This window comes from Girardinichthys multiradiatus, chromosome 3 (genome assembly GCF_021462225.1).
Source record: "Girardinichthys multiradiatus isolate DD_20200921_A chromosome 3, DD_fGirMul_XY1, whole genome shotgun sequence".
Taxonomy (NCBI): Eukaryota; Metazoa; Chordata; class Actinopteri; order Cyprinodontiformes; family Goodeidae; genus Girardinichthys; species Girardinichthys multiradiatus.
The window spans coordinates 20,083,403-20,109,712 of record NC_061796.1 but is presented as its reverse complement, the minus strand read 5'-3'; the positions used below and the strand labels follow the sequence as shown (position 1 = coordinate 20,109,712).

The following is a 26,310-nucleotide window of genomic DNA, read 5'->3' as shown; positions in this document are numbered from 1 at the left end:
GCATGTCATTCAGAAATCAAGGTGCCAGAGTCTGGAGGAAGACTGGGGAGAAGGAAATGCCAAAATGCCAGAAGTCCAGTGTCAAGTACCCACAGTCAGTGATGGTCTGGGCTGCCGTGTCAGCTGCTGGTGTTGGTCCACTGTGTTTTATCAAGGGCAGGGTCAATGCAGCTAGCTATCAGGAGATTTTGGAGCACTTCATGCTTCCATCTGCTGAAAAGCTTTATGGAGATGAAGATTTCATTTTTCAGCACAACCTGGCACCTGCTCACAGTGCCAAAACCACTGGTAAATGGTTTACTGACCATGGTATCACTGTGCTCAATTGGCCTGCCAACTCTCCTGACCTGAACCCCATAGAGAATCTGTGGGATATTGTGAAGAGAACGTTGAGAGACTCAAGACCCAACACTCTGGATGAGCTAAAGGCCGCTATCGAAGCATCCTGGGCCTCCATAAGACCTCAGCAGTGCCACAGGCTGATTGCCTCCATGCCACGCCGCATTGAAGCAGTCATTTCTGCCAAAGGATTCCCGACCAAGTATTGAGTGCATAACTGTACATGATTATTTGAAGGTTGAGGTCTTTTGTATTAAAAATCTAAATCTAAAATATATGAATGTTAAATTTTCATCATGACATTATGGAAAATAATGAACTTTATCACAATATGCTAATATTTTGAGAAGGACCTGTAATTTAGTTTAATATGGTAGTTATAACTTTAAAAAAATCTGAAGATGTTCAGGAGGCAATCTTACCTGTCCTGCAGTAAAGATGGCCACATTGCACTCACTCTGCCCTAGAAAAGCCAGGTTGCTTGTAGGAAAGTTATTCTCCTGCTCAGCTTTGCCTGTTGCCAGATCAAAGATACAGTACCTTACCCAGTTACCAGTCTTTAGAACTGCATGGACTCCTGGAAAATAGAGAAAAGGATCTGAAATAGTCAAAAAAAGAACAAAACAATAGGAAAACTTACTGGTTATTTCTACTAGGGATGCACGATATATCGGCATCAACATCAGTATCGGCCGATGTTAGTTCTTTTTTTAACATATCGGTCCTACAAGTATAACTGGGCCGATATCAATAACCAGTGTTTGTTTCCATCTTGTTACCGTTTGTGTGTGTGTGTGTGTGTGTGTGTGTGTGTGTGTGGTTTGGGAGGGGGAGGGGGTTGGCCATGTGGTACTTGTTTGGCATCTGTCAGTGATAGTGATGCAGCACAGGATTGTGGGGTGTTTAACTAAAGGAGAGAAGTAATGTCATGGTGTGGTCGTTTTTTCATGGTGTTAGAAAGAGTAGGGACAAAACTACACTGCTCAAAAAAAATAAAGGGAACACTTAAACAACACAATATAACTTCAAGTAAATCAAACTTCTGTGAAATCAAACTGTCCACTTAGGAAGCAACACTGATTGACAATCAATTTCACATGATGTTCTTCAAATAAAATAGACAACAGGGGGAAATCTTTGGTGATTATCAAGACACTCAATAAAGGAGTGGTTCTGCAGGTGGGGACCACAGACCACTTCTCAGTACCTTTGCTTTCTGGCTGATGTTTTGGTCACTTTTGAATGTTGGTGGTGCTTTCACACTCCTGGTAGCATGAGACGGACTCTACAACCCACACAAGTGGCTCAGGTAGTGCAGCTCATCCAGGATGGCACATCAATGAGAGCTGTGGCAAGAAGGTTTGCTGTGTTTGTCAGTGTAGTGTCCAGAGTCTGGAGGCGCTACCAGGAGACAGGCCAGTACACCAGGAGACATGGAGGAGGCCGTAGGAGGGCAACAACCCAGCAGCAGGACCACTACCTCCACCTTTGTGCAAGGAGGAACAGGAGGAGCACTGCCAGAGCCCTGCAAAATGACCTCCAGCAGACCACAAATGTGTCTGCACAAACGGTTAGAAACCGACTCCATGAGGATGGTATGACGGCCCGACGTCCACAAATGGGGGTTGTGCTCACAGCCCAACCCAAGATGAGATCCTCAGACCCCTTGTGAGACCATATGCTGGTGTGGTTGGTCCTGGGTTCCTCCTAATGCAGGACAATGCTAGACCTCATGTGGCTGGAGTGTGTCAGCAGTTCCTGCAAGATGAAGACATTGAAGCTATGGACTGGCCCGCCTGTTCCCCAGACCTGAATCTGATTGAGCTCATCTGGGACATCATGTCTCGCTCCATCCACCAACGTCACGTTGCACCACAGACTGTCCAGGAGTTGGAGGATACTTTAGTCCAGGTCTGGGAGGAGATCCCTCAGGAGACCATCCACTGTCTCATCAGGAGCATGTCCAGGCGTTGTAGGGAGGTCATAGAGGCACATGGAGGTCACACACAATACTGAGCCTCATTTTGACTTGTTTTAAGGACATTACATCAAAGTTGGATCAGCCTGTAGTGTGTTTTTCCACTTTAATTTTGTGTGTGACTCCAAATCCAGGCCTCCATTGGTTAATAAATTTGATTTCCATGGATGATTTTTGTGTGATTTTGTTGTCAGCACATTTAACTTTGTACAGAACAAAGTATTCAATGAGAATATTTCATTCATTCAGATCTAGGATGTGTTATTTGAGTGTTCCCTTTATTTTGTTGAGCAGTGTAGTATATATAACATCAGTAAATATCTGTTATTGGCCATACCACCAATATAAATATCAGAAATCGATGTCAGCCCAATTTTTCATATCGGTGCATCCCTACTTTCTACAACATAAATAGATGAAACTCACCTTTGGAGTCAACATTTACAGCCAGAATTTCAGCCTTCTCTGGGATACAGAGCTTTTTAGGTGTTCGCTGAAAGCAGTCCGGAACCTTTGGAGTCCCACCAGTTTTGACCACCTGTAATGTTGACAGGAAAGGCGAGGCATCAAAATCTGAATATCACTGGAAAGACCAAGATAAAAAAAATCGAATACTGTCTTCAATCATCTACCTGTAGCTCATCTATTCTGAGGAGCCTACAGTCCTGTAACAGTGATGACGGATCAGAATCCGGAGGAGGAGCAGTACTTTGGTTTGTCATGCTACTTGATGTTCCAGGAAACTTCACAGCAACGTATGCACCGTCCACCTTCAACACCTAGGTTGTAACAATAAAATAACACTTTGAAACAACCTATAAATATATTGATATACACCTACAAATAAGAAACTTGCATCATTATGATTTTTGGTAAAGGGTAAACATTGATTTTATGTTCTAGGTCATGCATGAGTCTTCTTGCTTTGAATGAAAAAGTACCAGTGGTGATAAAAATGAACCTTCACTGTAATATAGGCAGATAAAGATTTAAAATGACTATTTTTCATGGCAACTGAAATAATATCAATGCTGCTTAACACCATGCGACCAAGCTTGGTCTTCATCAGGATCAGCATCTACTGTAGGTCCTGTTCTGTTACCTTTACAAGCTGATTAAACAAGCTACTCTTCATCAGTCAGTAAATTCACTAGTCATCACAAGCCACTCATGTGAAACAATAAAAACATAAAAGAAACAAATGCATTTAATTTCCATAAACCTAAAAAGATCAATAAAGGTTTGAGTCATTCTTAATGCAATATTCCATTTTTATTTGTCTTTTTATTTTAATCAGATTTTTTTGAATTGCCATGAAAAATGAAGGCACTATTATTTTCTTCCACCTACCCTATGGTGTGTCTTTTGACCATTTTTATGACCACTTGCTTTTTTCCTCTGCACACTAGCAACTTTTAACCCAACACAAGACGCCTGATGCATGACTTACCAAGAGCCAGGAGACCTGAAGCTTCAAAAAGGCACCTGTGTGAAACGTTAAACTAGACACAACAGCACTTCCAAATTTACTTTATTGATTTAATTGTAATTAGATAACCATCCTCCAGAATCTCATATTCACAGAAATAAGTCAGAATTCAACCAATCAGTGAATTCTTAATGGGTTTGCACATGTGTACAACTACAGCAAATCGAAGCACAGAACTATCGACCAGTTTCAAACAGAGGTCCATAAAATCCAGAGGCACTAACTTACAGGTTTCAGATACACTCACCTTTCCAACAGGAACATTTTTAACATCTTCCACAAAGACCACCTCCCTGAGAGGCCACTGCTCCTCATTCACCTTCTCTTCTTCTTTAGGAGCCGGGGTTGAACGTCTGCGCTCTAGCAACACAACACAGGGTGAACTTTTTGTTATTTTCTCAAAGCATATTTGAAATTAATACTTAATTGTGTGTATTAAATATCCGTAACTGGATGCGATGCCCAGATCAAGCACTCCTCCATCCCATAGTCATTCCCTCCTGTTACCTTTGCCTGTGAGGGGATTCTCAAGCCCCTTGCCCTCTGACTCCCTACTAGGCACAGGCCAGTTACCAGTATATAGGCATATGCAACAAGATAAAGCAAAGACATGATGCAGTGCAACTGAGTAAACCTAATTAATTAGTAATCAAACAACAACCTTCAACAAACAGTTTTGTTTTTTTTAATACTTTTTACAAAATTTCACAAAAACAATTATTCTTAGTGCCACATTAGAAAGCCTGCTAGGCAGCAGACGGACTGAACAATTATTCAAGATCTCAGCAGTGAGCACAAAATGCATTTTCCATATTTTAGACAATAAAAAAAACAACTCTTTGCTTTATATCTTGCTAAACATTTAATGTTACTGTGAACCAACACCAGTATCACTGTTACAAAGTAAGTGCAATGACAGTGAGATAGTTCAGCTGTCCTGGGATATTGAACCCTGGCTCTGAGACACGGAGAGAGCGGTGATAGCCCCATTCTCAGCAACATTCTAAAGCTTGAAACTTTACAGACAAATGACGCAGAATCAGGAAATGGAATCAGCTGAGCTGTTAGAAAGCAGAGCATAAAAACGTTTAAATGCTTTTCCCACCACTTTTGGAGCTCTTCAGCCAATCAGATGAGCCCTAACCTAAACATTAACCGCTTGTCACCATCTCAAGATTGTAATAAGGGTAGCTTTTCTTAAGAGTTTCCTGGGGCAGGTATTTTTACCACCTCCACCCTCTTCAACTTAATCTTGTTGTTTGTGACATGGGCCTAGCCATGCTCCACCTTCTTAGAGGTACCAGAGTTAGAATCTGCTTTCCAACAATGAGCATACCTCAACAAGAAGAAAAACCTGTAATATCCAATATTTGGATGAATGAAGTTTCTAAATAAAGGCATATTAATATATCAAGAGTACCTGATTATTAATTGGATCATGGTCATTAAATGCCCTTGGAGCAATGCATCTAGTTTTAATCTCCAAAATGTCATGTTTTCACAGATAATCCACTGATGCCCTCACACGTCTCCATATGAATCTGAAATGGCTACGGTTAAAGCTCCTTTTAAAAGGAGAAGCCAAACAAAGTAAAGGAGTGACTGAAATTTTCTCCAGCTAAATGAAGATCATATTGCAGCATTACCCCTCCCCCACTTGCTGCTGCACAGTGCCAGTCGGCTAGCTGAAAGTCTGTTATTACACTTGCATTCCTAACAAGAAAGGGAAATTCAGTGGTTTAGAAATGATTCCCAGTAAAGGTATGGGAACCAAAGAAGAGCTGGTCATCACTTTTACTAAAGTACATGTCAAGATGCAAGCTGCATGTCTGCTAAGCAGCTGATTGCAGGTTTACTGCCTGAGCAGACAAATTAACCAGCTAAAAACTTGTTTTACTTGTATTACTCTATAAATTGCAGAATGGCACATTTGGACAATATTACAGTATTAAGGTATACCAGGCTACCTACTAAAAGTGACTAGATTTCTTTGAAAGATGCCCTTTAAAGCAGTTATATTTGTGTTGTGTCTTAAAAGTGTACTTCCTGTTTATTCTTCATTCCCAATGCTGCTTTGAAGAATTTCTTTTTCTTCTACAGTAATGCCTAGTGTTTGCTAGAGACTGCTGTGCAACAACTAATGCATAACAATTTTTTACCCATTAATTGAATAAAGAACAAAACTTCCCTTTATTAAAACAAATTTTAAAAAACAAGAAACCAAAATCTTTAGCAGGAAAGTTTGCAGCTTGCTGAAGAGAAGAAGAAACCCCTCCTGAGCTAAACCCTGGCAGAAAACATGTTAAGAAAAGGCAGACTTCTGAAACAAAAAGAAATGTAAGCAACGGTGGTGGGCAACAAAATGGAGGAAAAAGAAAAGAGTGACTTTATATTACAGAGGCAGCAATGCCTTACCTTTTCTAAAAGAACATTCTTGAATCGGATCTTCACTAGAAGGGTTTGCAGAGACAACTTGTAGTGGTTGTGTCGGTTCTGTAATGTTGCTGTTGTGATAAAAGCTTCAGCTGCTGATTTATTTATCTTTTGCTTACATAACTTTGTTCTGTAATGAGATTTCAGTGGGGGAAAAATTCCTTTTGTTCTGTTTGTCTTTGTAATGTGAATCTATTATTAATGCATTAGAAAGCCTAACAATGAGAGATTTCATGCAGGTGTTGTACATCACATACATATCACATGATATTGTACATCACAGGCCTGTAAGACCACATACCGTGGTATTTTTCAGGGAGGTTTAATGATTTTCAAACATTGAAAAACATTACAACTGTAATAATAAATATGATGCTTTTTAGCAGCGGTATAAAACAACTGTTGCGTTGCCAATTTGAATGGAGTCTTTAAATACTGTTCTGCGTTTCTATTTCTATTCTTGGTAAATATTGTGATACCATGAAACCGGAACAGCAATGCTCATGGTTGTGAGAAGACAAACCTCCCCATATCTACTCCTTCTACATCTTCTAAGTTACATACAGCTAATAGATGGGTGAAACTGCTAAAAATTTTGAATTAAAATCCTAATTACAGCCATACAAATACAAAGCCATTCAAATAAAAAAAAAACAGAAGGCCAACTTTAAAAACGTTTGACAAAAATTGTCACACTTGACAGCTTCCCATATGGTCCTTATGATAAGCTGCAGTAAAAACCCATGCAAATATACTGTGAGCTGGCCATATTTCCTTCACAGGCACACAGGCAGCAAAAAAAGTTGCTGATAAAAGCCTGTGCACCATCTGCTTCAAAGTCAAAGACTAATGAGAGCACAGTGTGAGGAAGAAATTGGCTGTGTGCCCAGCAGATAGCAGAGTCAAGACTTGTGAATTTTTTAAACAGCGAATAGTTATGGGTTGAGATAGCATGAGAGGCGACATACTGTAGGGCAGTGAGGCACTGCTAGCAATGGAAGAGGTATCACTACAGGTGGATGCAGGGGATGGAGGAGGACCCATCTCAGTCTTCACCAGCTCAGGCTTACTTTCCATCCTATGGTGTAAGACAAGAGGTACACCATTTAGATCTGGCTTTATGATTACAACAGCAAAAATCTACTAATGAACTAAGGCTGTAATGAATTTTAAAATGGGACTCACTTGATTTCTTGGGTCTTTGTGGTCTTCTCCATGCTTTTGAGGCTCTCTGGTGAGCGCAGCTGGAACCTGCAGCTGTCGTTCATGTTCCAAACAGACTCCAACAGGACGCCCACTTTGGGGATTCCGGCACTGACAGAAAAGGCCACTGCACCGGCATGGTAGAGGGGATTATTCCTCAAACACACCTAAAGGAGGCAACCATTAGATTATCAGTATAACACAGTTATTTTATATCACCAGAACCTCTAAGCCTGTGCAGGTATTCTCCACATATCTTAGAAGACAAAGCTGGACCAAACCTTAAACACACAAAGACTTTTCCCACCTGTGTTCCCACAGTGATGTTGGGTATTGAGGAGATACCAGCACTAGACTTTGGCTTTTTGTTCTTGGCTCTTGCCTTCTCAAGCATTTTTTTCCTTTGACTAAAAGGCACAACACCCCTACGGAAAGTCAAAAGAAATTTAAGTTTGTGGTTTTAACAAAATGTGAAAAACTTAACAGAGCATGAATACTTTTGCAAGGCTCTGTATAGCGCATTTTTAGGATTAACGGTGAATATACTTACGTTTTTATAGTTTAATGACCACTCAAAATCTTTACACTAGAGCCACATTAAGCCGGTAACACTATCACATGCATGCAAATTCATACACCAATACCCAGATTAGTAGGTGAAATCGGGGTTAACTGCCTTGCTCAGGGGCATATTGGCATGTGACACGAGGAAGCTGGAATCGAACATACAACCTTTTGATTGGAAGACGACCACTCCACCTACTGAACCAAAGTAAGCCCATGGATTTAAAAACAAGCGCAAGAAAAGACCAATTCTGTCAATGACTGTGACCAACACACAATAATCCCCTTTTTGCCAAATGAACACAATCAATAAAAAAATAAAGAAATAAAAGTCATTCTCTCTTACCACCAGTAGAGGCTGTTCTCCAGCTGCACACATGTGTAAAGTGCACAAGAGTGCAGCGACACCATGCGTTCCCCCTGCAGCTCAGGGAAAGATTGGGCACTGTGCTCCAGCTTAGAGGCCACTGTGCTTAGTGTGTCATCCACCCAGGTGGCCACCTTTTTAAAACACACATAGTCAGTGCAGGTAACGAACAATTTATTAAACAAATATGCGCTGTTCAAACACATTTACATTGCTAGGGCAATGCAAAAAAATCTTGAGAGGGTTCTTAGTTAAACAAGGGTAATCTACCTTGTTGCTCTCTGTTGCTACAGTGGCTCTGATACTATTAGCAGCCAGTAACGTGATCTTCTCATTGGTCAGGCCCAGGAAGGAAACACGAGGGTGATGAATGGAAGGATTCTGATGTGACAAATGGCAAGTTACAAAGAGGCCTGGATTCAACACAATAATCCATAGATTCACATTGTATATTGCATTTATTTTTAAGTTCCATTCACGCTAGTTGTTCATTTTCCACCTGTGCATTCCTGTAGGGTTCAGGCTCGCTCCACTTCCACTGATAAAGCTCTCCTTTGGAGCTCACAGCCACCAGCTCTGAGAACAAGGCTCCAATGCTCACAAATTTCACACCGTCCTGGAAGGAAAATGAGAGGTAGCTATAAATGAGGAAAAGGGAAATAAGGGCTTATAAACTGAAAGACAACAATCTTGTTAGAGCTAGAAGAGGTGACAGAACTGCAGTAACAATTAGAAGCAGCACTGTTTCCCCTACCAACAACAATCCCTGCCCCCCCCTAAAAGTCAAAGTAATTTTATAGTCTATAGATTGCAAGATCACTACTTAAGTAATGTAAAGATTGCCTTGCCTATTGGAAAAGGTCAATAGCTCGTATTTTCATTAGAAAAACTAAAAGACTCAAGCTATTTACATTTCATTTACCCTACGGCATGTAATTTCTGTCTATATTACAATAGTCCTCTCTGTATCATACGTTCTGTCCTGATACATACACATGTGCTGTTCAGTAGGAAAGGTCTCAAAGTATAGGACAAATTTAAAGACGTACACCTTCAAAACCTTTAGTTTTCTGTGGCTGCGTTTTCTCCAACTGCGCCTTCCTTAGCTGCTTTTAAATAACAAGCTGCACATCAGATGAACTCAGATGTTATTAAAACCAAAAAATACAAACAAAAACAAAAAAACAAACTGAATCAGCATATTCTTCCACCATCTGAATTTAAACTTGACATAAAACAGAAAATTTGTGACAAATTTGTTCAGACCTGGAGTTCTCTGACTTGGCATTCAGATTCTAAACTCAATGAGGTGTTCACAGCATTATAATCTGATCCGTTTTGTGCGACTTTGGTTCTCTGTTGGGTTTCAGCAATGTTTTATGGTGACACATCCAGCCCAGCCAAAATGTCTTTTTAGAACATCTCATGTACCCCTTGGTGTGTTTTAGGATTATTGTTTTTAAAAGGATAATGGTTGATATTTGTCTTACCTTGTCAGGCCACCACTGCAGCTCCTCCCCCAGTGAGACGGGACTCTGGACAGGGATGCTCTTCTTGTCGAGGCTGGGCTCACCCTCGCGGCTTGTCGAACCTCGCTCAGTGTCAAACGAAGCCCCATCGAGCCACCGGCGCTCACGTAACCTCAATACAGACTCACGCTCACGCAACAGCTCTGAGTCGCGCTCTAGGGGAAGAAGGAGAACTGGTATGCAATAAGGTCACACCAGTGGGATAGAAGTAAGCCACTCTCTGGGAAAGACCCGTCAAAAAAGTTTTTAGAATAGAGAGAAGTATTGCTTAGAATCAATGTAGTGCAAATCAATCAGTTGCAATGAAGAAAATTGAGTGGGAATCTAAAATATACGAAGAGTGAGTCGCTCTGCACGCTCATATGTTAAAGTGTGAGGTAACAGAAAGTGAATAGAAAGAAAGAAAGCATGCATATGGACTAAAAGTGGGCTTTTTCAAAAATAAACTGACTAATAGGGTCTCCATTAAAACAGTCGGGCCTGGCGGGCCTTTCTCAGAGAGCTCACAGTATTTTTACTACAACCATGCAGCACACAATACCAAACATTCAACTAAACAACTGGAATTGATAAAAATATGCAACAGTCAGATAACTCTTCTTAATATATCGAAAGAATTTGCTCCTCAGTAGAAATGATCTAATGCTCTGGCCAAATTCCAGTCGCGGGTTTTTGTAAAGCTTGATCTGCCTGTATCGATTTTGTCCAAATTTGATTTTTCTGTAAAACCAATAATATAGGATAGAAGAACAGCATCCATGATATTTTACAGCCTTCTTGCCTAGGGTAGTCAATCAATCAATTACAGTAGTGGGTACGCTTCCGCTAATCCGCTAACAGCGGAACTAATTGTTCATTTATAGCATTTTTTGCTAACACTAACGCTTAGCTTCTGTTAAATTAAGTGTCGCCAACTTTAGGTCTGTTGGCAAAATTCACAAGTTTGTTCCTTTCTGTTGTGGGCACAAAGAGTCCGTAAGGCACGCTAACTACGTGTACACATGACGACGTCTCATTATGCAACCCAGCAGCAGCTAAATGAAAGTAGTATTCAACTGCAGTGTCGAAGTATTTAGTTATTCATCCAGTTAAGGAAGGTGACTAAGTGACAGTTGTCTTAGAAGTTGGCGTTAGCTTCCGCAAAGTCTTTGATCCGTTTAGTGGTAGCAAAATATGGATTAGCAAAGCTAACATTTGGGTTAGCTCTGCCTACCACTGATCATTTATATTAGAATCAAAGGTGACATGTGGGGGAGACTAGTTGCTGGAAACTAGGGTTTTACTAATACTTTTTAAACAACGATAAATGATCTGAAATTCATCTTTTGAATTGTCTACAGCATCTTACCAGTGATTACAACAGTTTTTATTAGCAGCTCTAAACATAAGAGAATGTAGAGCTTTATGCTAACTCTGTTTTTCAAAAAGCTGTCAAGATTTCTAAAACCATCATGTTTCATAACAGGGTCAAAGGGATAAAAGGGATTTGTAAGATTCTTACTGACCAAAAAGGGCCAATCAAACTATAAAATCATTAAATTCCAGCTTCTTAATGCATCTCTATTTATCAGTGATGTTACAAATCCCACCTATAGCTGTGGTTTGTCAAGAAACAACTGAAATCCTCTCATACGGCTGCACAAAATGAGTTTTAAGTGAGAAATAGTTTTTGAGTTATTCACATATTGTAAAATGGAATAAAACAAAGAAAAGGTGCTTATTATTTTTGATTTTGAAGCCACCCAAACAGACAAAAGCCATCACCAATGCTGCCACCAAACCCTCCTTAAAAGCTTCCCTTTCTTTAGTCATTAGTGAGCTGCGGAGTTACCTCTGGAAGATCCCAGTCGTGACAGAGAGGAGCGTCTAAAAGACGGGTAGCCAAAGTAGCTGATGTCCTCGGAGAACATGGCGTCAGCATCAATAATGACGCTAGGATGAGCTGAGTGAATGTCTGCATCCAACAGGGACATCAAGTCTTCTAAATGGCAAAAACAAAAAAATGACAAAAAAGATCCATGTTTAAGTTCCAAGTTTGTCTAGAATTTCAATCATCCTAATTAAAAGACTGAATGAACATGATATTTGCCACAAGTCTGACCAGGTCTGTATGTGCTGCATGAGCAATAATAATGGATTGTTACAAATACATTCCTGGCTGAGGAATAATTGATGAAATCTGCACCCACCTCCTGGGAGGTAGGACTCGCTAGCTGTGTCATCTCCATCATCTCCATCTTCATCATCACGGCTCAGCAGGTTGTTGACAGCGAGGTTGACGTCAAGGTTAGTCCTCTGGAGTTCCCTGATAATAACACTTCTTGATTTCCCCTGTAGGACTACTTGGGCCTGGAAAAAAGAAAGGTTGGGGTCAGGGTTACAAATCAAGGTATAGACTCTTACTGTTAGCACTCATTAGTAAATCTGCATCCTTAATTCAAGTAAAATTTCCTAAAAGTTTGATTGCTGGAGAAACATGTGCTGAGATACTATGCCGTACCTGCGTAATAAGCTCTTCCGGAATGACAGATGCTGGTATGACTGGCTGTGGCTGGCTACCCAGAAGGCCTGAGCCACGGTCCCTTCCTGTGCGAATAACTCTTGTCTGGCGCCGGGAATCACGAGCCGCTGTTGATGACCTGCCTGACGTACTCCCCCCTCCACCACCACCACCGCCGCCACCTCCTCCTCCACTTCCTCCTCCTCCTCCTCCGCTGCTGCTACCACCTCCTGCTCCACCGCCTCCTGCTCCTCCTCCACTTCCACCTCCTCCACTCCCTCCATTTACCCCGGAGCTCCAGCGACTCCTGTTATACACAGTGCAAGGCAATAGTCAGAAAAAGTAGCCCAAAAAATGACAGCTGATTAATGAAAAACCACACATTATGCTACTATAGGTTTATTTATTTATTTATTATAAGTATTTACTTTCCACATGTACATGAGCAAAACTAAGAAGAAAAAAAATAACTAGTAGACTTTTTGTGCTAAATAGAAAGTACTAAAATAAAGCTTTAATACAATCCACAAAGTAGGTAGTAAAGACACAAATCCCAGAACATGAGATATTGCATATTTTTTAATTAACCAGAGAGTAGGTTGAATTCAACAGAATATTTTTAGGGAATAAAGTTCGAAAGGTAATTCTGCTCTCTGCAAGTTGTGCAGAACAAAAATATCAGGAGGAAAACCAACATATTTTGAGGAAGGCTGTGGATGGTTATAGTTCATAAAAATAGCTCCTTCCTTCATTTACAGGTTGTCCTCAGTGGGACACATGTCTCGGTTATGACTCCCTGTGCAGAGTGTAGAGCGCTGAAGCCAACAGAAAACACACCCTTAACCCACTGCTGTTCTCCGAGCACCAACCTTTCACAGGACCATATGTCTCAGTCGGTCCTGCCACAACTTACCCAAGGGTGTTGCCTGCCAGTCTGCCCAGTGTGTCAGAACCAGACAGGAACCAGGGTGGATCACTGGTCCTGCCTGGCCTGGAGCTCCTTCCTGTCCCTGAACCACTGCTCAACTTTGAACTGGAAACAAAAGATGGGAGATCAGTTACAAACCTGCAGCAGTCCCAAGTAGGGCCCATAAAAGTTGTTTTTTTTTTTTATTTACTATGCAATCCTGGGTCAGCTGACAGTAAGTTTAACCCAGGTTATTTATACCCCTTGGTTCAGGATTCTGTAATCATTCAATAACAACAGGAGGGGTAATTCGGAGACCAGCATGGCAACACCCTTGGGAATCAGAATTGCCTGCAACTCGTTCCTCTTTCAAGACTTTTCTTTTGTAAAAGTTCTTGGATTTTGGGGCTGCAACTGCTTTCTCCTATTTTAAAATGGATATTAATTTGCTTTAATCATTTTAAATCATTTGTTCCAAGAAATAAATTATCTACATTTTGTTTTTCATTAGCAAGAGGACTAAATTGTTCATTTGAAAATATGTCATCAACAAACAAAACAATAATTAAATGAACCCTGAAATTTTACAGGATCTGTGTACAGAATCAGTTTAATTTTATATGGATAAAGGGCACTTCTGGACTAAAACTTCACATCCTGACAGTATTATGTAACTTTTATTAGGATTTAAAATGAAAAATCAGGTTTCCTACAGTCGGCTGACCAACCTGCCAAAGACAACCTGTCATTATTTCTTCCCAGTTTTCCGCAATTCACACAAAAAAACAACTTATTCAATACAAACGAATAAATGTTCTGTTGGAAGGACAGCAGTAGCAATCAATGACATTCATCGATAAATGCTCACAGCCAACCCAAAAGACAGCAGCCAGTAAAAAGCGGTTTCAAAGTCTCCAGAGAAGAACAAGGTTCAAAGTCAAAAACACACATGCACAGCTAAAAAACTAACTTTTTTTACAGAAAATAAAACAGTCGAAGAACTGCCTTGTTGTTTGTTTAATGCAAAATAAAAAAAATAAAAAGCTTAATACCAGTTATCTGCTAACAGATAGAATAGATAATACCCTCAAGCCAAGCACTGAAAGCATCTACAAGTCTAACCGTTTAACATACAGCTTCAGATTAAATTACTTATTTCTCATATTCTCTGCTAGATGGAAATCATTCCAGCAAAAAGGGAGGATTTAATTCTACAATTAAAGCCTTTTTAAATTATAATATTCAAAAAGGGGAAAAAATACCAAATTGAAAACAGTGGTAACAATAGAATTGCACTTATCCAAATAAAGGTTTTTATAAAACAAAAAGGCTTTCCAAGTAGAAGCCAACAGAAAGTCTCTCACCCATCACTGCCTTCCGGTTTACTGAGCTCCAGGCGATCAGGCTGAACAGCAAAGCTGATTCTGCACACACGTCCATCCTAAAACAGACGCATTCAGGACATTCAGGGTTACAAACTTAAAAATGGAGAGTTCATTGATTTATTAAGATCAATATTAACTCACTCATTCAAACATCTACCAACAATTCTCTGATTGAACCTAAACAGTTGACGTAAAATACGGCAAAAATAAACAGAATGCATTTAAAAAGTCTTCTTCTAGTCTTTCTGACTACTGAACAGTTCTTTCACAGTATAAACATCACCTTCACATATCCTCGTGTTCTTGAGGGCAACATGTGCAGCAACAAAGCTAAAATCAATAAAAGATATTACTCACCCTAATTGTATCATGCTGCTTTCTACTGGAAACACTACTGAGCTCAATGCCTGCAGAGCTTCAGTCAAAATACTGAAGCACCTACTTCTGACTCCACGTTATTGCTAAACAGCTTTTACCCAAAATGTATTAAATGTTCAAAGCTCAAGTTTAAACAATATCCAAATATGATAAATGCTAATGGGAAGGTTTCCTATAGGCTTACCTCCAGGAGAAATCCAGCATGGTTTGGGCCAACAACGCACTGCTTTAGGGTGGCCTGCTCAAGCAGACTAAGATGTGGATGACTACAATGAAGAAAAAAAGAAATACTCAACATTAAAGAAATAAGGTAACAAAGGGATCCCCTCTAAGGGTACCCAAACACTGACAATTACATTTAGACACAACTCACCTGTTATAGCTGTATTTGTTAAGTTTCTCAGAGACTTCGCGAAGCCTAAACAGAAGAAAATAGTTGTATCGATGCAAGAAGACAAACAACTACAAATAAATAAGGTCCTGCAAACCAAATGTTAGTTGGCATTAGTGTGTAGTTCAGAGCACTTCCAATTTGCTGAAACATGAAAAACTGGAAGCTGCTGCTTTTTCTCTGCTGCATTCCCTGGCTGCACATATAAAGTAGAGGGATTTTTACTAAGAGACAAACTAAAAACCAATGCGGATTGACCACAATTGTGGCAAAAACGTTTGTCAACGAATAAAAACCAGACTAAAATATTAAAAGGGAGGTAAAAATCCAATGGGATCTAATTTTGGTGTGGGGAAAAGGTTAAACCATTTGGAAAACTAGCCATTGAGGTGGATGTCACATGTTACTGGTAGAGATTCTTTCCACAGTCTGCAGCGGGACACTCCTGGAGCAAGTTAGAAAGAAAGTTGATACTGGGAGGAAAAGAACGGGCAAATGGGAATGCTTTCCAAATCGCGTAAAGCAACAAGAACAGCCAGAAACTAAATACATGTTAGGAGCCATCAGGAAGAAGTTCCTCCTTGGAGGTCTGCAAATATATGCATCCCTCAATTATATCCTGAACCACCACGTTGTTTTACCAAACTACAGACTGAAAAAAACAACTTTGCTGTCATGTTAATTTTATTATAACTGAAAGCTAACAGCAGCTTTCCTGTCTGCACAGCTGCATGTATCCGACTCCATCTGGTTCCAAACTGTTTAAAAGCCCACTCCTTCCAGGACAGCAGCCTGTGGTTCTCTGCCATTTTGTCCTCATAAATGCCTTCTCTTTTTTAAACTTCCTGTCAGCTACATGCACTTCAGCTATCAGGAGAGTTGTTAGTAGTTATGAAACACATGAAGACATTTAGTAGCTTCATTGTTGTGTGATGTCACAGAGTTTATCCACCAATAACCAGATTTAAAGTAAAATCAAGTATTTTTTTTCCTTTCTGTGTTGTAACTTAAAGAAGAGGTATGTTAGGATTTTTATAACTTGTTTGTTCAGTTTAAATCCCTGATGGCATTAAGAACCCTTTTCATTAAACAATTTCATCCAAAATATTTGGTACCAACATGGTACTTGCAGAAAGTACTTCAGATATACACTCTTAGCAATGGTGCATATGCACTTTTTCACCATTTAAAAAGTAAACCATGAGCATCATGCATTTTTGATCGCTGTCTGCGTCTTAAAAAAAATGCACAGATGACATGACTATTTTGTTAATGCGGCTCATGTCGCCCTTTTGCCTGATCATGCATTTGAAGTTCTGGTTGTTTCCAGGTACCAAACAGGACCGTCTACCATTTTTCTTATGGACTATGCGTCCTTATTAACTTTGGTTTTACAGATTTTTAAAACACCAGGAACAATGGTCATGGGTTGAAAAAAAGGTTGAAATGTACATCAGACAGGAGACATTACAAAATAAGAGCATAGTCACAAGGCAGAAATAAACATAAAAATAAGAATCCACTTTTAACTAATATTTTTTGAGCTGAAAATCTAAATTGAATAATTAATTTGGTTAATTCCAGACCCTGTTCAGATGAAGTGGAACAGGATGCAAATGCTAACAGTGATGGAAACATTTTGAGTAAGCAAACTACAGGTAAATTACAACAGATATAATTTGGCAATGTTCAACATTGCAAAGCATTTCTATACCATAGTGCCGTCCTGAAATGCAGAGAAGTTTTTTTTTTTTTATACTAACAAAACTTAACAGCATTGTGTAGGAGGCTACACAATGCTGTTTAACTAAAGGAGAGAAGTAATGTCATGGTGTGGTCGTTTTTTCATGGTGTTAGAAAGAGTAGGGACAAAAATACACTGCTCAAAAAAAAATAAAGGGAACACTTAAACAACACAATATAACTCCAAGTAAATCAAACGTCTGTGAAATCAAACTGTCCACTTAGGAAGCAACACTGATTGACAATCAATTTCACATGTTGTTGTGCAAATGAATTAGACAACAGGGGGAAATCTTTGGCAATTAGCAAGACACTCAATAAAGGAGTGGTTCTGTAGGTGGGGACCACAGACCACTTCTCAGTACCTATGCTTTCTGGCTGCTGATGTGTAAGGAGGAACAGGAGGAGCACTGCCAGAGCTCTGCAAAATGACCTCCAGCAGACCATAAATGTGCATGTGTCTGCACAAACGGATAGAAACCGACTCAATGAGGATGGTATGAGGGCCTGACGTCCACAAATGGGGGTTGTGCTCACAGCCCAACAACGTGCAGGACGCTTGGCATTTGCCAGAGGACACCAGGATTGGCAAGTTCACCACTGGCTCTTCACAGATGAAAGCAGGTTCACACTGAGCACATGTGACAGACGTGACAGAGTCTGGAGACACCGTGGAGAGTGATCTGCTGCCTGCAACATCCTTCAGCATGACCGGTTTGGCAGTGGGTCGGTAATGGTGTCGGGTGGCATTTCTTTGGAGGGCCGCATGGCCCTCCATGTGCTCGCCAGAGGTAGCCTGACTGCCATTAGGTACCGAGATGAGATCCTCAGACTCCTTGTGAGACCATATGCTGGTGTGGTTGGTCCTGGGTTCCTCCTAATGCAGGACAATGCTAGACCTCATGTGGCTGGAGTGTGTCAGCAGTTCCTGCAAGATGAAGACATTGAAGCTATGGACTGGCCCGCCTGTTCCCCAGACCTGAATCCGATTGAGCACATCTGTGACATCATGTCTCGCTCCATCCACCAACGTCACGTTGCACCCCAGACTGTCCAGGAGTTGGTGGATACTTTCGTCCAGGTCTGGGAGGAGATCCCTCAGGAGACCATCCATCGTCTCATCAGGAGCATGACCAGGCGTTGTAGGGAGGTCATAGAGGCACATGGAGGTCACACACAATACTGAGCCTCATTTTGACTTGTTTTAAGGACATTACATCAAAGTTGGATCAGCCTGTAGTGTGTTTTTCCACTTTAAGTTTGTGTGTGACTCCAAATCCAGGCCTCCATTGGTTAATAAATTTGATTTCCAATGATGATTTTTGTCTGATTTTGTTGTCAGCACATTTAACTTTGTACAGAACAAAGTATTCAATGAGAATATTTCATTCATTCAGATCTAGGATGTGTTATTTGAGTGTTCCCTTTATTTTTTTAAGCAGTGTAGTTCTGTTAGAAATCTGCAAACATGAGCCACTCTCCAAGTCAATGTGTGCTGATCAACCACACAAGTCAACTATGTCCCAGACATGTGAGCTTTCAACACTCAAGCTGGCATCACAGAACCAAAGTAGGACTGTGTAATTTAGGGCTGAAACAATAATGGGATTAATTGAGTATTGAAATAATCAACTAATTAAGTAATTGAATAATCGTTAACTGGAGTACACAGACTCTAAAACATGACATTTTCTGAAAGAACAACCCACTCAGAGGAATTAATTAGCCTGAAATTATACAAAATATACATACATTTTGCATTTAAGATGAGAAACCTTCTTAGTCTGTAAATATGCTCTTTCCACAACTCCTTAAGTGACCTAGCTTTAGTCTCACCTGGTTCAAATTCTGTAAAAATCTTCTATTAAGCACCTTTTGCCATCAGATTATTAATTGAATAAAAAATAAAAAAATAGACAGATCGTAATCGATTCGCAAAAAAATAAATCATTAGTTGCAGCCCTGGTAGAATTTATTGTGAATATACAGTCATCACAATATTCATGTGTGCATTGTTAATCTCACATGGTGTTGTCTGAAATGTAATGATTGTTGGTAATAATTTTCTATGTGTCAATAGTTCACACAATGCATGCTATTGTGATATTCATCCTGCAAGAAATAGTGCCCACGCACTAACACAGATTATATTGCCCATAATGATAAAGTCAGAGTGGTGGAAGAACAGATGAGAAAGACAACTATGGAAAACATGGATTTATTAAACTGAGGTAGTCAACACAATGTTTACGTTCAACTGTATGATTTTCTACCATCATGCAGCTGCACCAAAGGAGGTGTTAAGTGTACCTCCAGGATCCATATAGAGTGAGAAAAATGAGTGCCAGACAGACATATCTTAAAACACCTTAAAACCCTATCTTGTAAAGCTACAACTGATCATAAGCAAAGAGGGTTGTCACATTAAATCCTGAATAAACTACCCTTGGCCGAAGTGCAGTGATTTCTTTCTATTTTTGCACAATTCAGCACAACCGGTCTAATACTTGTTAGTGGAAAGAAACTATGTGATGCACTGATCCATCCCAGGCCCGGTGTGTTTCAGCCACAAATCCCCTGATCTGCTGGTTACACATATGGTTATTGCTGTCGCACCTTCAACCCAGGAAGCCAATTCAACCCTACATAAACAGGCCAATGCTGGGTTGTGAATACATTGTTTGATGGTTCAGAATCTTGACTTAAAACCCCCATGCTGCCTCAGTCCTTAAAGAAGACACACTGAAATTGCACAAATGTGTTTATAGCCCAGCTTTCAGTGTTTTCTGAAAGAAGTTTATAACTAAAAAACGTTCAAAAAATAAGATCAAGGAATAGAGCTTTGGAAAACAATGGACCATATTTCAAAGACTCAACCTGCTCCTTGGTTTGAACATTGATTCCTTTCATTCTTAGGTCAGGGATAACTTCTGTTTGTTACAGCTCTGCATAAAGTAGCCTAAAGAGAACAACAGTTTAGCTGTTTCGCTTCCTACAAAGTAATAAAAATAACCCTGAAACATATGGCACACACATATCACCTCTTTACAGGTTGGATTCCAGTTTCTGTTTCAGAGGGATAAAAATACCAAGTGTCACTGTTACACATGCGGTTTCTAATAAAATGCACATCATCCAGCAGAATCAAATCTGTCGGGGCATTTTTCTTAAACAAATGTGACAGTTAATAATTTCTACATTATAAGTCACTGCATATTTCTATAATTAATCCACGTTTCAATATGTAACATTCTGGCTTCACACAATTTAGTAATATTGAAATGAATAATGTTTCTTAAAGAGAGAAAATCGAGAGCAAATAATCATATCCCCAAAACAATCAGATGCCACAGAGGTAAGTGCCAGACAGCTACCAACAAAGCAGGGCTGTTTCAATCATCCGTAGGATACTATGCAGGTTGTAATTTAAACATGCAGTAAATTCTGTCACTTTATTTATTCCTTAAAGACTTACTTTCTGTTTGGCAGGAACCAAAGTTTGTGTTTGGAATCATTTGACCGAAGGCTGTGTATGTGCAGCCATCACGATTAGACCTGAGCAGGGCATGTTGCACATACAGGTCCTTCTCAAAATATTAGCATATTGTGATAAAGTTCATTATTTTCCATAATGTCATGATGAAAATTTAACATTCATATCTTTTAGATTCATTGCACACTAACTGAAATATTTCAGGTCTTTTATTGTCTTAATACGGATGATTTTGGCATACAGCTCATGAAAACCCAAAATTCCTATCTCACAAAATTAGCATATTTCATCCGACCAATAAAAGAAAAGTGTTTTTAATACAAAAGACCTCAACCTTCAAATAATCATGTACAGCTATGCACTCAATACTTGGTCGGGAATCCTTTTGCAGAAATGACTGCTTCAATGCGGCGTGGCATGGAGGCAATCAGCCTGTGGCACTGCTGAGGTCTTATGGAGGCCCAGGATGCTTCGATAGCGGCCTTTAGCTCATCCAGAGTGTTGGGTCTTGAGTCTCTCAACGTTCTCTTCACAATATCCCACAGATTCTCTATGGGGTTCAGGTCAGGAGAGTTGACAGGCCAATTGAGCACAGTGATACCATGGTCAGTAAACCATTTACCAGTGGTTTTGGCACTGTGAGCAGGTGCCAGGTCGTGCTGAAAAATGAAATCTTCATCTCCATAAAGCTTTTCAGCAGATGGAAGCATGAAGTGCTCCAAAATCTCCTGATAGCTAGCTGCATTGACCCTGCCCTTGATAAAACACAGTGAACCAACACCAGCAGCTGACACGGCACCCCAGACCATCACTGACTGTGGGTACATGACACTGGACTTCTGGCATTTCCTTCTCCCCAGTCTTCCTCCAGACTCTGGCACCTTGATTTCCGAATGAAATGCAGAATTTGCTTTCATCCAAAAAAAGTACTTTGGACCACTGAGAAACAGTCCAGTGCTGCTTCTCTGTAGCCCAGGTCAGGCGCTTCTGCCGCTGTTTCTGGTTCAAAAGTGGCTTGACCTGGGAAATGCGGCACCTGTAGCCCATATCTTGCACACGCCTGTGCACGGTGGCTCTGGATGTTTCTACTCCAGACTCAGTCCACTGCTTCCGCAGGTCCCCCAAGGTCTGGAATCGGCCCTTCTCCACAATCTTCCTCAGGGTCCGGTCACCTCTTCTCGTTGTGCAGCGTTTTCTGCCACACTTTTTCCTTCCCACAGACTTCCCACTGAGGTGCCTTGATACAGCACTCTGGGAACAGCCTATTCGTTCAGAAATTTCTTTCTGTGTCTTACCCTCTTGCTTGAGGGTGTCAATAGTGGCCTTCTGGACAGCAGTCAGGTCGGCAGTCTTACTCATGATTGGGGTTTTGAGTGATGAACCAGGCTGGGAGTTTTAAAGGCCTCAGGAATCTTTTGCAGGTGTTTAGAGTTAACTCGTTGATTCAGATGATTAGGTTCATAGCTCGTTTAGAGACCCTTTTAATGATATGCTAATTTTGTGAGATAGGAATTTTGGGTTTTCATGAGCTGTATGCCAAAATCATCCGTATTAAGACAATGAAAGACCTGAAATATTTCAGTTAGTGTGCAATGAATCTAAAAGATATGAATGTTAAATTTTCATCATTACATTATGGAAAATAATGAACTTTATCACAATATGCTAATATTTTGAGAAGGACCTGTATGTTAGGACTCCACACTGTTATGCGATGGCAATAATACTGCTAAATATTGCTATGACAATAACAGTGTTATGATTATTTTCTTCTTTCATCTCTTTCTCAGCTGTGTTTCCATCACTCTGCGGCCTTTAGCATTTTGGGCTGTGTGATTAGTGTCAGGCGTGAGCATCTGCTGATGATGCTGGCTAAATATTGCCTTACCATTAAAAATTCATGTTTATTACACCTGGAATATATTATCCAACAATTATTGCACTTCAAACAGTCCTTAGCAATAAAATATTGCACACACTGATGTTGCGAGGATGATGTCTTTGCGATATAATGTGTAGCCTTAAAATGTTTGATTATTGTAAATAATAAACTCGCTCCTTAACGCCAATCCTGAAACAGGCGCTGTGGGATTGAATGTATCCGTGTTTACAGAATGAGGATAGAAGAAGTCAAACACAAACCATTTGAAACTGTGTGAACAAATCTAACATTCTATGTAATCTGTAGTTATAGCAATAAGGCAGCAGAAATATTTCCTTTTCTTTGCCACACCTACAACTGAGGGTTTGATAAACTAGAAACCAGAAATCTAAAAGCAAAAAGTCATTCAAAGCAATTTGAGGAAATTCCTGCCATATTAAAGTCCAACTCGTACCTTAATAAAGTAAAAATAAAGTTAATTCTTTAATTTCAAAAATCACATATTTTCAATTCAAATAAGTGTTGAGCTATTTACAGTAATTTGGACTGTGAGTGAATATTTAGGAACTAATATTTAGTGCTTGGTGTCTATTCATCCCCATACATAATTAAACAGACCTGTGCCTTGTTTCTGTGTCATGAAGTCCAAAACAGCTCAAAGGATTACTTCTTTCCCAACACCAGAGCTTTGTATTTGAATCTAATATCTACACATAAAGTGACTTAATTGTTTTAATTCAATGCACAGAAATGCAGCACTACTTCGGTCAAGTAGGATCTAGTTTTGGCAGCGCATTAATCTAAAGCATATTAGTACTCTTAACTGAATTTTAAGTGTTGATCTCAATGATGTATACAATCTAAATCTTTGTCTGCATGACAAGTATTTTATACAGCAAATAAAACGCAACCAATGCTTTAAAATTACATGCTACGCTTTAATGTTTTATATGCAATAAGCTAAATAAAATGATTAAAGGGCATGTCCATAATGAACATGCATCCGCCCGACTGATTGCAGAGATTCAGAAGTAAATTATTCTTAAAGCATTTAAATCAGTCATTCTCTATGTGCATTCTGTAAAATACCAACTTTACAGGGTGAGGATAGACAGCTATGATAATGTTTAGCCTAGGTGATAATCACAGTAAACTATGCAAACACCAAAAACAATTATTTTTCCAGCCATGGCTTGGATGAGGTCGTCAATAAATTCCAAATTTGTTTTAAAATACAATAAAATGAAATTATTGTGAACTGTTCGGGTTCTTAGAAGCACTGCGGGATATAATTGTGACATCCAGTGAAGTAGTCTTCTGGATAATATGCTATATTATTTTAATAGCCCCACCTCAATTTATTAACACCGTTTTATACAACCAGCTGTGCTTGAGAATGCTTCACAATCCTGATCAGCTGGTCTCCTTAACAGAAGTTAAACACAACACAATTTATTAACACCACCTGGTTACAATAAAAGGCCAGTCTTAGAAAACTGAGTAAGAAACAATGTTTGTGGATTCAGTGTATGCACTGTTCCCCATTATGTTGCCCCTAACTCTGTTGTCTTCTCTGGACCAGCAGAGAACAAAGTACTTAGTAAACACTAGCACCAGTTAAGAACTGGAACTAGTTCAGTGGAAAAGGCCTTGTAGTGAGCTTTAGCATCCCTGTCATTAAAGTCTATAAAAAGGTATGGACACCAAGGGCAGGGAACCCACCAAATGTTGCATCCAAGCAGTCATTTGCAATTGTGATACTGTACAAAGAGATATTATGATTACAGTTTTATATTTTATGCAGTTCTACCTAGTTTAGCAGTAGTATAAAAAACAGGTCCATGTGCCTCAAATAATGTGTTGTAACAGTGTCACTAAAACATAGCAGAAGCATGTCAAACATCCATCCTTTATCAGAAGACTGTCATGTGTTATTCCACTATTTTACACTAAGGTGTCCAAAAAGACCTCAGCTGGGTCAAATGAACAACTAACATCTGGCTGAGGAAAACTTGACTTGATGTTTATGACAAATGTTCCTTTAAAAAGGCCCTGCCTTTCTTACTTCAGATGTAAGCACACTTACTTGATCTGACAACTGCATGTCTGTAATAGATATGAGAAAGAAGCAGGGGGGTTCTTCTCAACAGCACATGGTGACAGACGCGCAGGATGGAACAGCCATGCCCTCTAAGGGAACCAGTGGGCCATGTTAGCAAGACACTAAACTAGGCTTAACAATAGTCCACAGTTGTAACCCCACAGAGTTCAAATGCAAAACTGATTATATAAAAAAAACACCCTTAATCCCAAGGTCATTCTGTAAAACCCCGACTCCTCACCTCTTAGTTAAATGGAACAGCTCATTAATCAGTTCTTACATGTTAATTACATGTTGAATCAAAATACACAGTTCACCCAATGTCTACAATAATGTTCACCCAAATACTACTGACTAATGACTTTTATTCAATTATAAAAAATAAACTAAACTACTAATGTCAGATTAAGAAATATTAAACAGCACCATGGTATTCAGGAACTTGGCTTTTAAAGTGAAGCTGATTTTTCAAATGAAGACATAGGACTTGATTACGTGACCGGAGAAAAAAAAAAAAAAAAAACACTTTAAAACCCTTGGCTCTCCAAATTAATGAACTCGATAACCAGATTAATGTAAATGTAATGTTGCTGCCTCTGCTTCGCCGCAGATTTTAGATATGCATCTCAGTGCGCAACGTTAGCAACAAAAGGAATAACTCATTTTCCTCAGATGTAAGCGAAGAAATGTCTAACTAAAGTATAAGATGTGAAAAAATGTACACAAAGGCTCTTAAGTAAGAATATGTGTCTTTGTTGTGCGCGTGGCAGGGAATAACCTAGCCAGCTAGCATTAGTGGCTAACTAACAGTTAGCAGATATTAGCTACTTCATTGATCGTAATAATCCTCAAAACGCCTACAATACAAATCAATATTCATGCCACAACTGCCTATATATGATTTATACCGAAAGCATTGGCATTTAAAACATGGTTGTGTTAAAAGTCCAACATTTCCCCCCCTTTTTCCCCCATCCCCCAACCCGCATTGTCTATCTCAACTTTGACTGAGAGCCAATCCGTCCAAAGAACTAAGAAACGTCCTGCTAGCGTTTAACGGGTTAGCAGCTAGCTAGCGAGGACTCCTCAAAATGCCGGGCCTTTAATCATCCCAAAGGGCTTATTCTTTATCGTTAAAACCCAAAAACAAACACATGACAGTATCAACAACCTCAGCAAACACAACGCAGTGTGCAATTCAACGCGACCATCATGTAAACAATGATTTAATTTGTTCTTTTTTCGTGTACCGCAACAAAATACCTGTCATTGAGCTGATCCTCGGTCCCGGGCAACGGGTGAACAACGAAGTGAATGGATGTCATGGAGTCAGTCCAAAATCCCACACAAATGCGTGAAAGGTGTGGAAACTGTTATTCCTTCAGATACTGTGCGTATGTGTGTTCATATGATTCTTTTAATAGCGAAAAACCAAGAGTTTAGATCCCTGCCTCCTCACCCACATGCCGCCATCTTAACTCTACCGAGCTTCTTCTGTTAGTGTTGATAAGTGCACATGCAACCGCTCCACTGCTTGGAACTCCAGCACAACCAGGAAATGTGTGCTATATTGGATCGGAGTGGCATCAAAAATTGCCGCTGGGGCAATTTTACAGAAAGAAATACTA

General features: G+C 39.8%; 1 protein-coding gene across 2 annotated transcripts in view; it reads right to left on the bottom strand.

Moving 5' to 3' along the window:
• Positions 1–26,172, bottom strand: part of ubr5 (ubiquitin protein ligase E3 component n-recognin 5) — a 54,869-nt gene extending 28,697 nt beyond the window's left edge. Inside the window, exons 1-19 of one of the 2 annotated variants that reach the window (XM_047361349.1) lie at positions 25,946–26,172; positions 15,446–15,490; positions 15,257–15,338; positions 14,674–14,750; positions 13,316–13,435; positions 12,403–12,709; positions 12,092–12,251; positions 11,734–11,883; positions 9,864–10,075; positions 8,873–8,989; positions 8,644–8,754; positions 8,353–8,507; positions 7,750–7,867; positions 7,425–7,609; positions 7,208–7,317; positions 4,054–4,166; positions 2,950–3,096; positions 2,744–2,855; positions 762–916 (exon numbers count right to left, since the gene is read on the bottom strand). In XM_047361349.1, coding sequence (XP_047217305.1) covers positions 762–916; positions 2,744–2,855; positions 2,950–3,096; positions 4,054–4,166; positions 7,208–7,317; positions 7,425–7,609; positions 7,750–7,867; positions 8,353–8,507; positions 8,644–8,754; positions 8,873–8,989; positions 9,864–10,075; positions 11,734–11,883; positions 12,092–12,251; positions 12,403–12,709; positions 13,316–13,435; positions 14,674–14,750; positions 15,257–15,338; positions 15,446–15,490; positions 25,946–26,007 — 2,538 coding nt within the window. In that variant the 5' untranslated portion in view covers positions 26,008–26,172. Of the gene's footprint in view, positions 1–761; positions 917–2,743; positions 2,856–2,949; positions 3,097–4,053; positions 4,167–7,207; positions 7,318–7,424; positions 7,610–7,749; positions 8,323–8,352; positions 8,508–8,643; positions 8,755–8,872; positions 8,990–9,863; positions 10,076–11,733; positions 11,884–12,091; positions 12,252–12,402; positions 12,710–13,315; positions 13,436–14,673; positions 14,751–15,256; positions 15,339–15,445; positions 15,491–25,945 lie in introns of those variants that run through there. The other variant, XM_047361350.1, reaches the window with a different exon arrangement.
• Between the last annotated feature and the right edge of the window lie 138 nt (positions 26,173–26,310).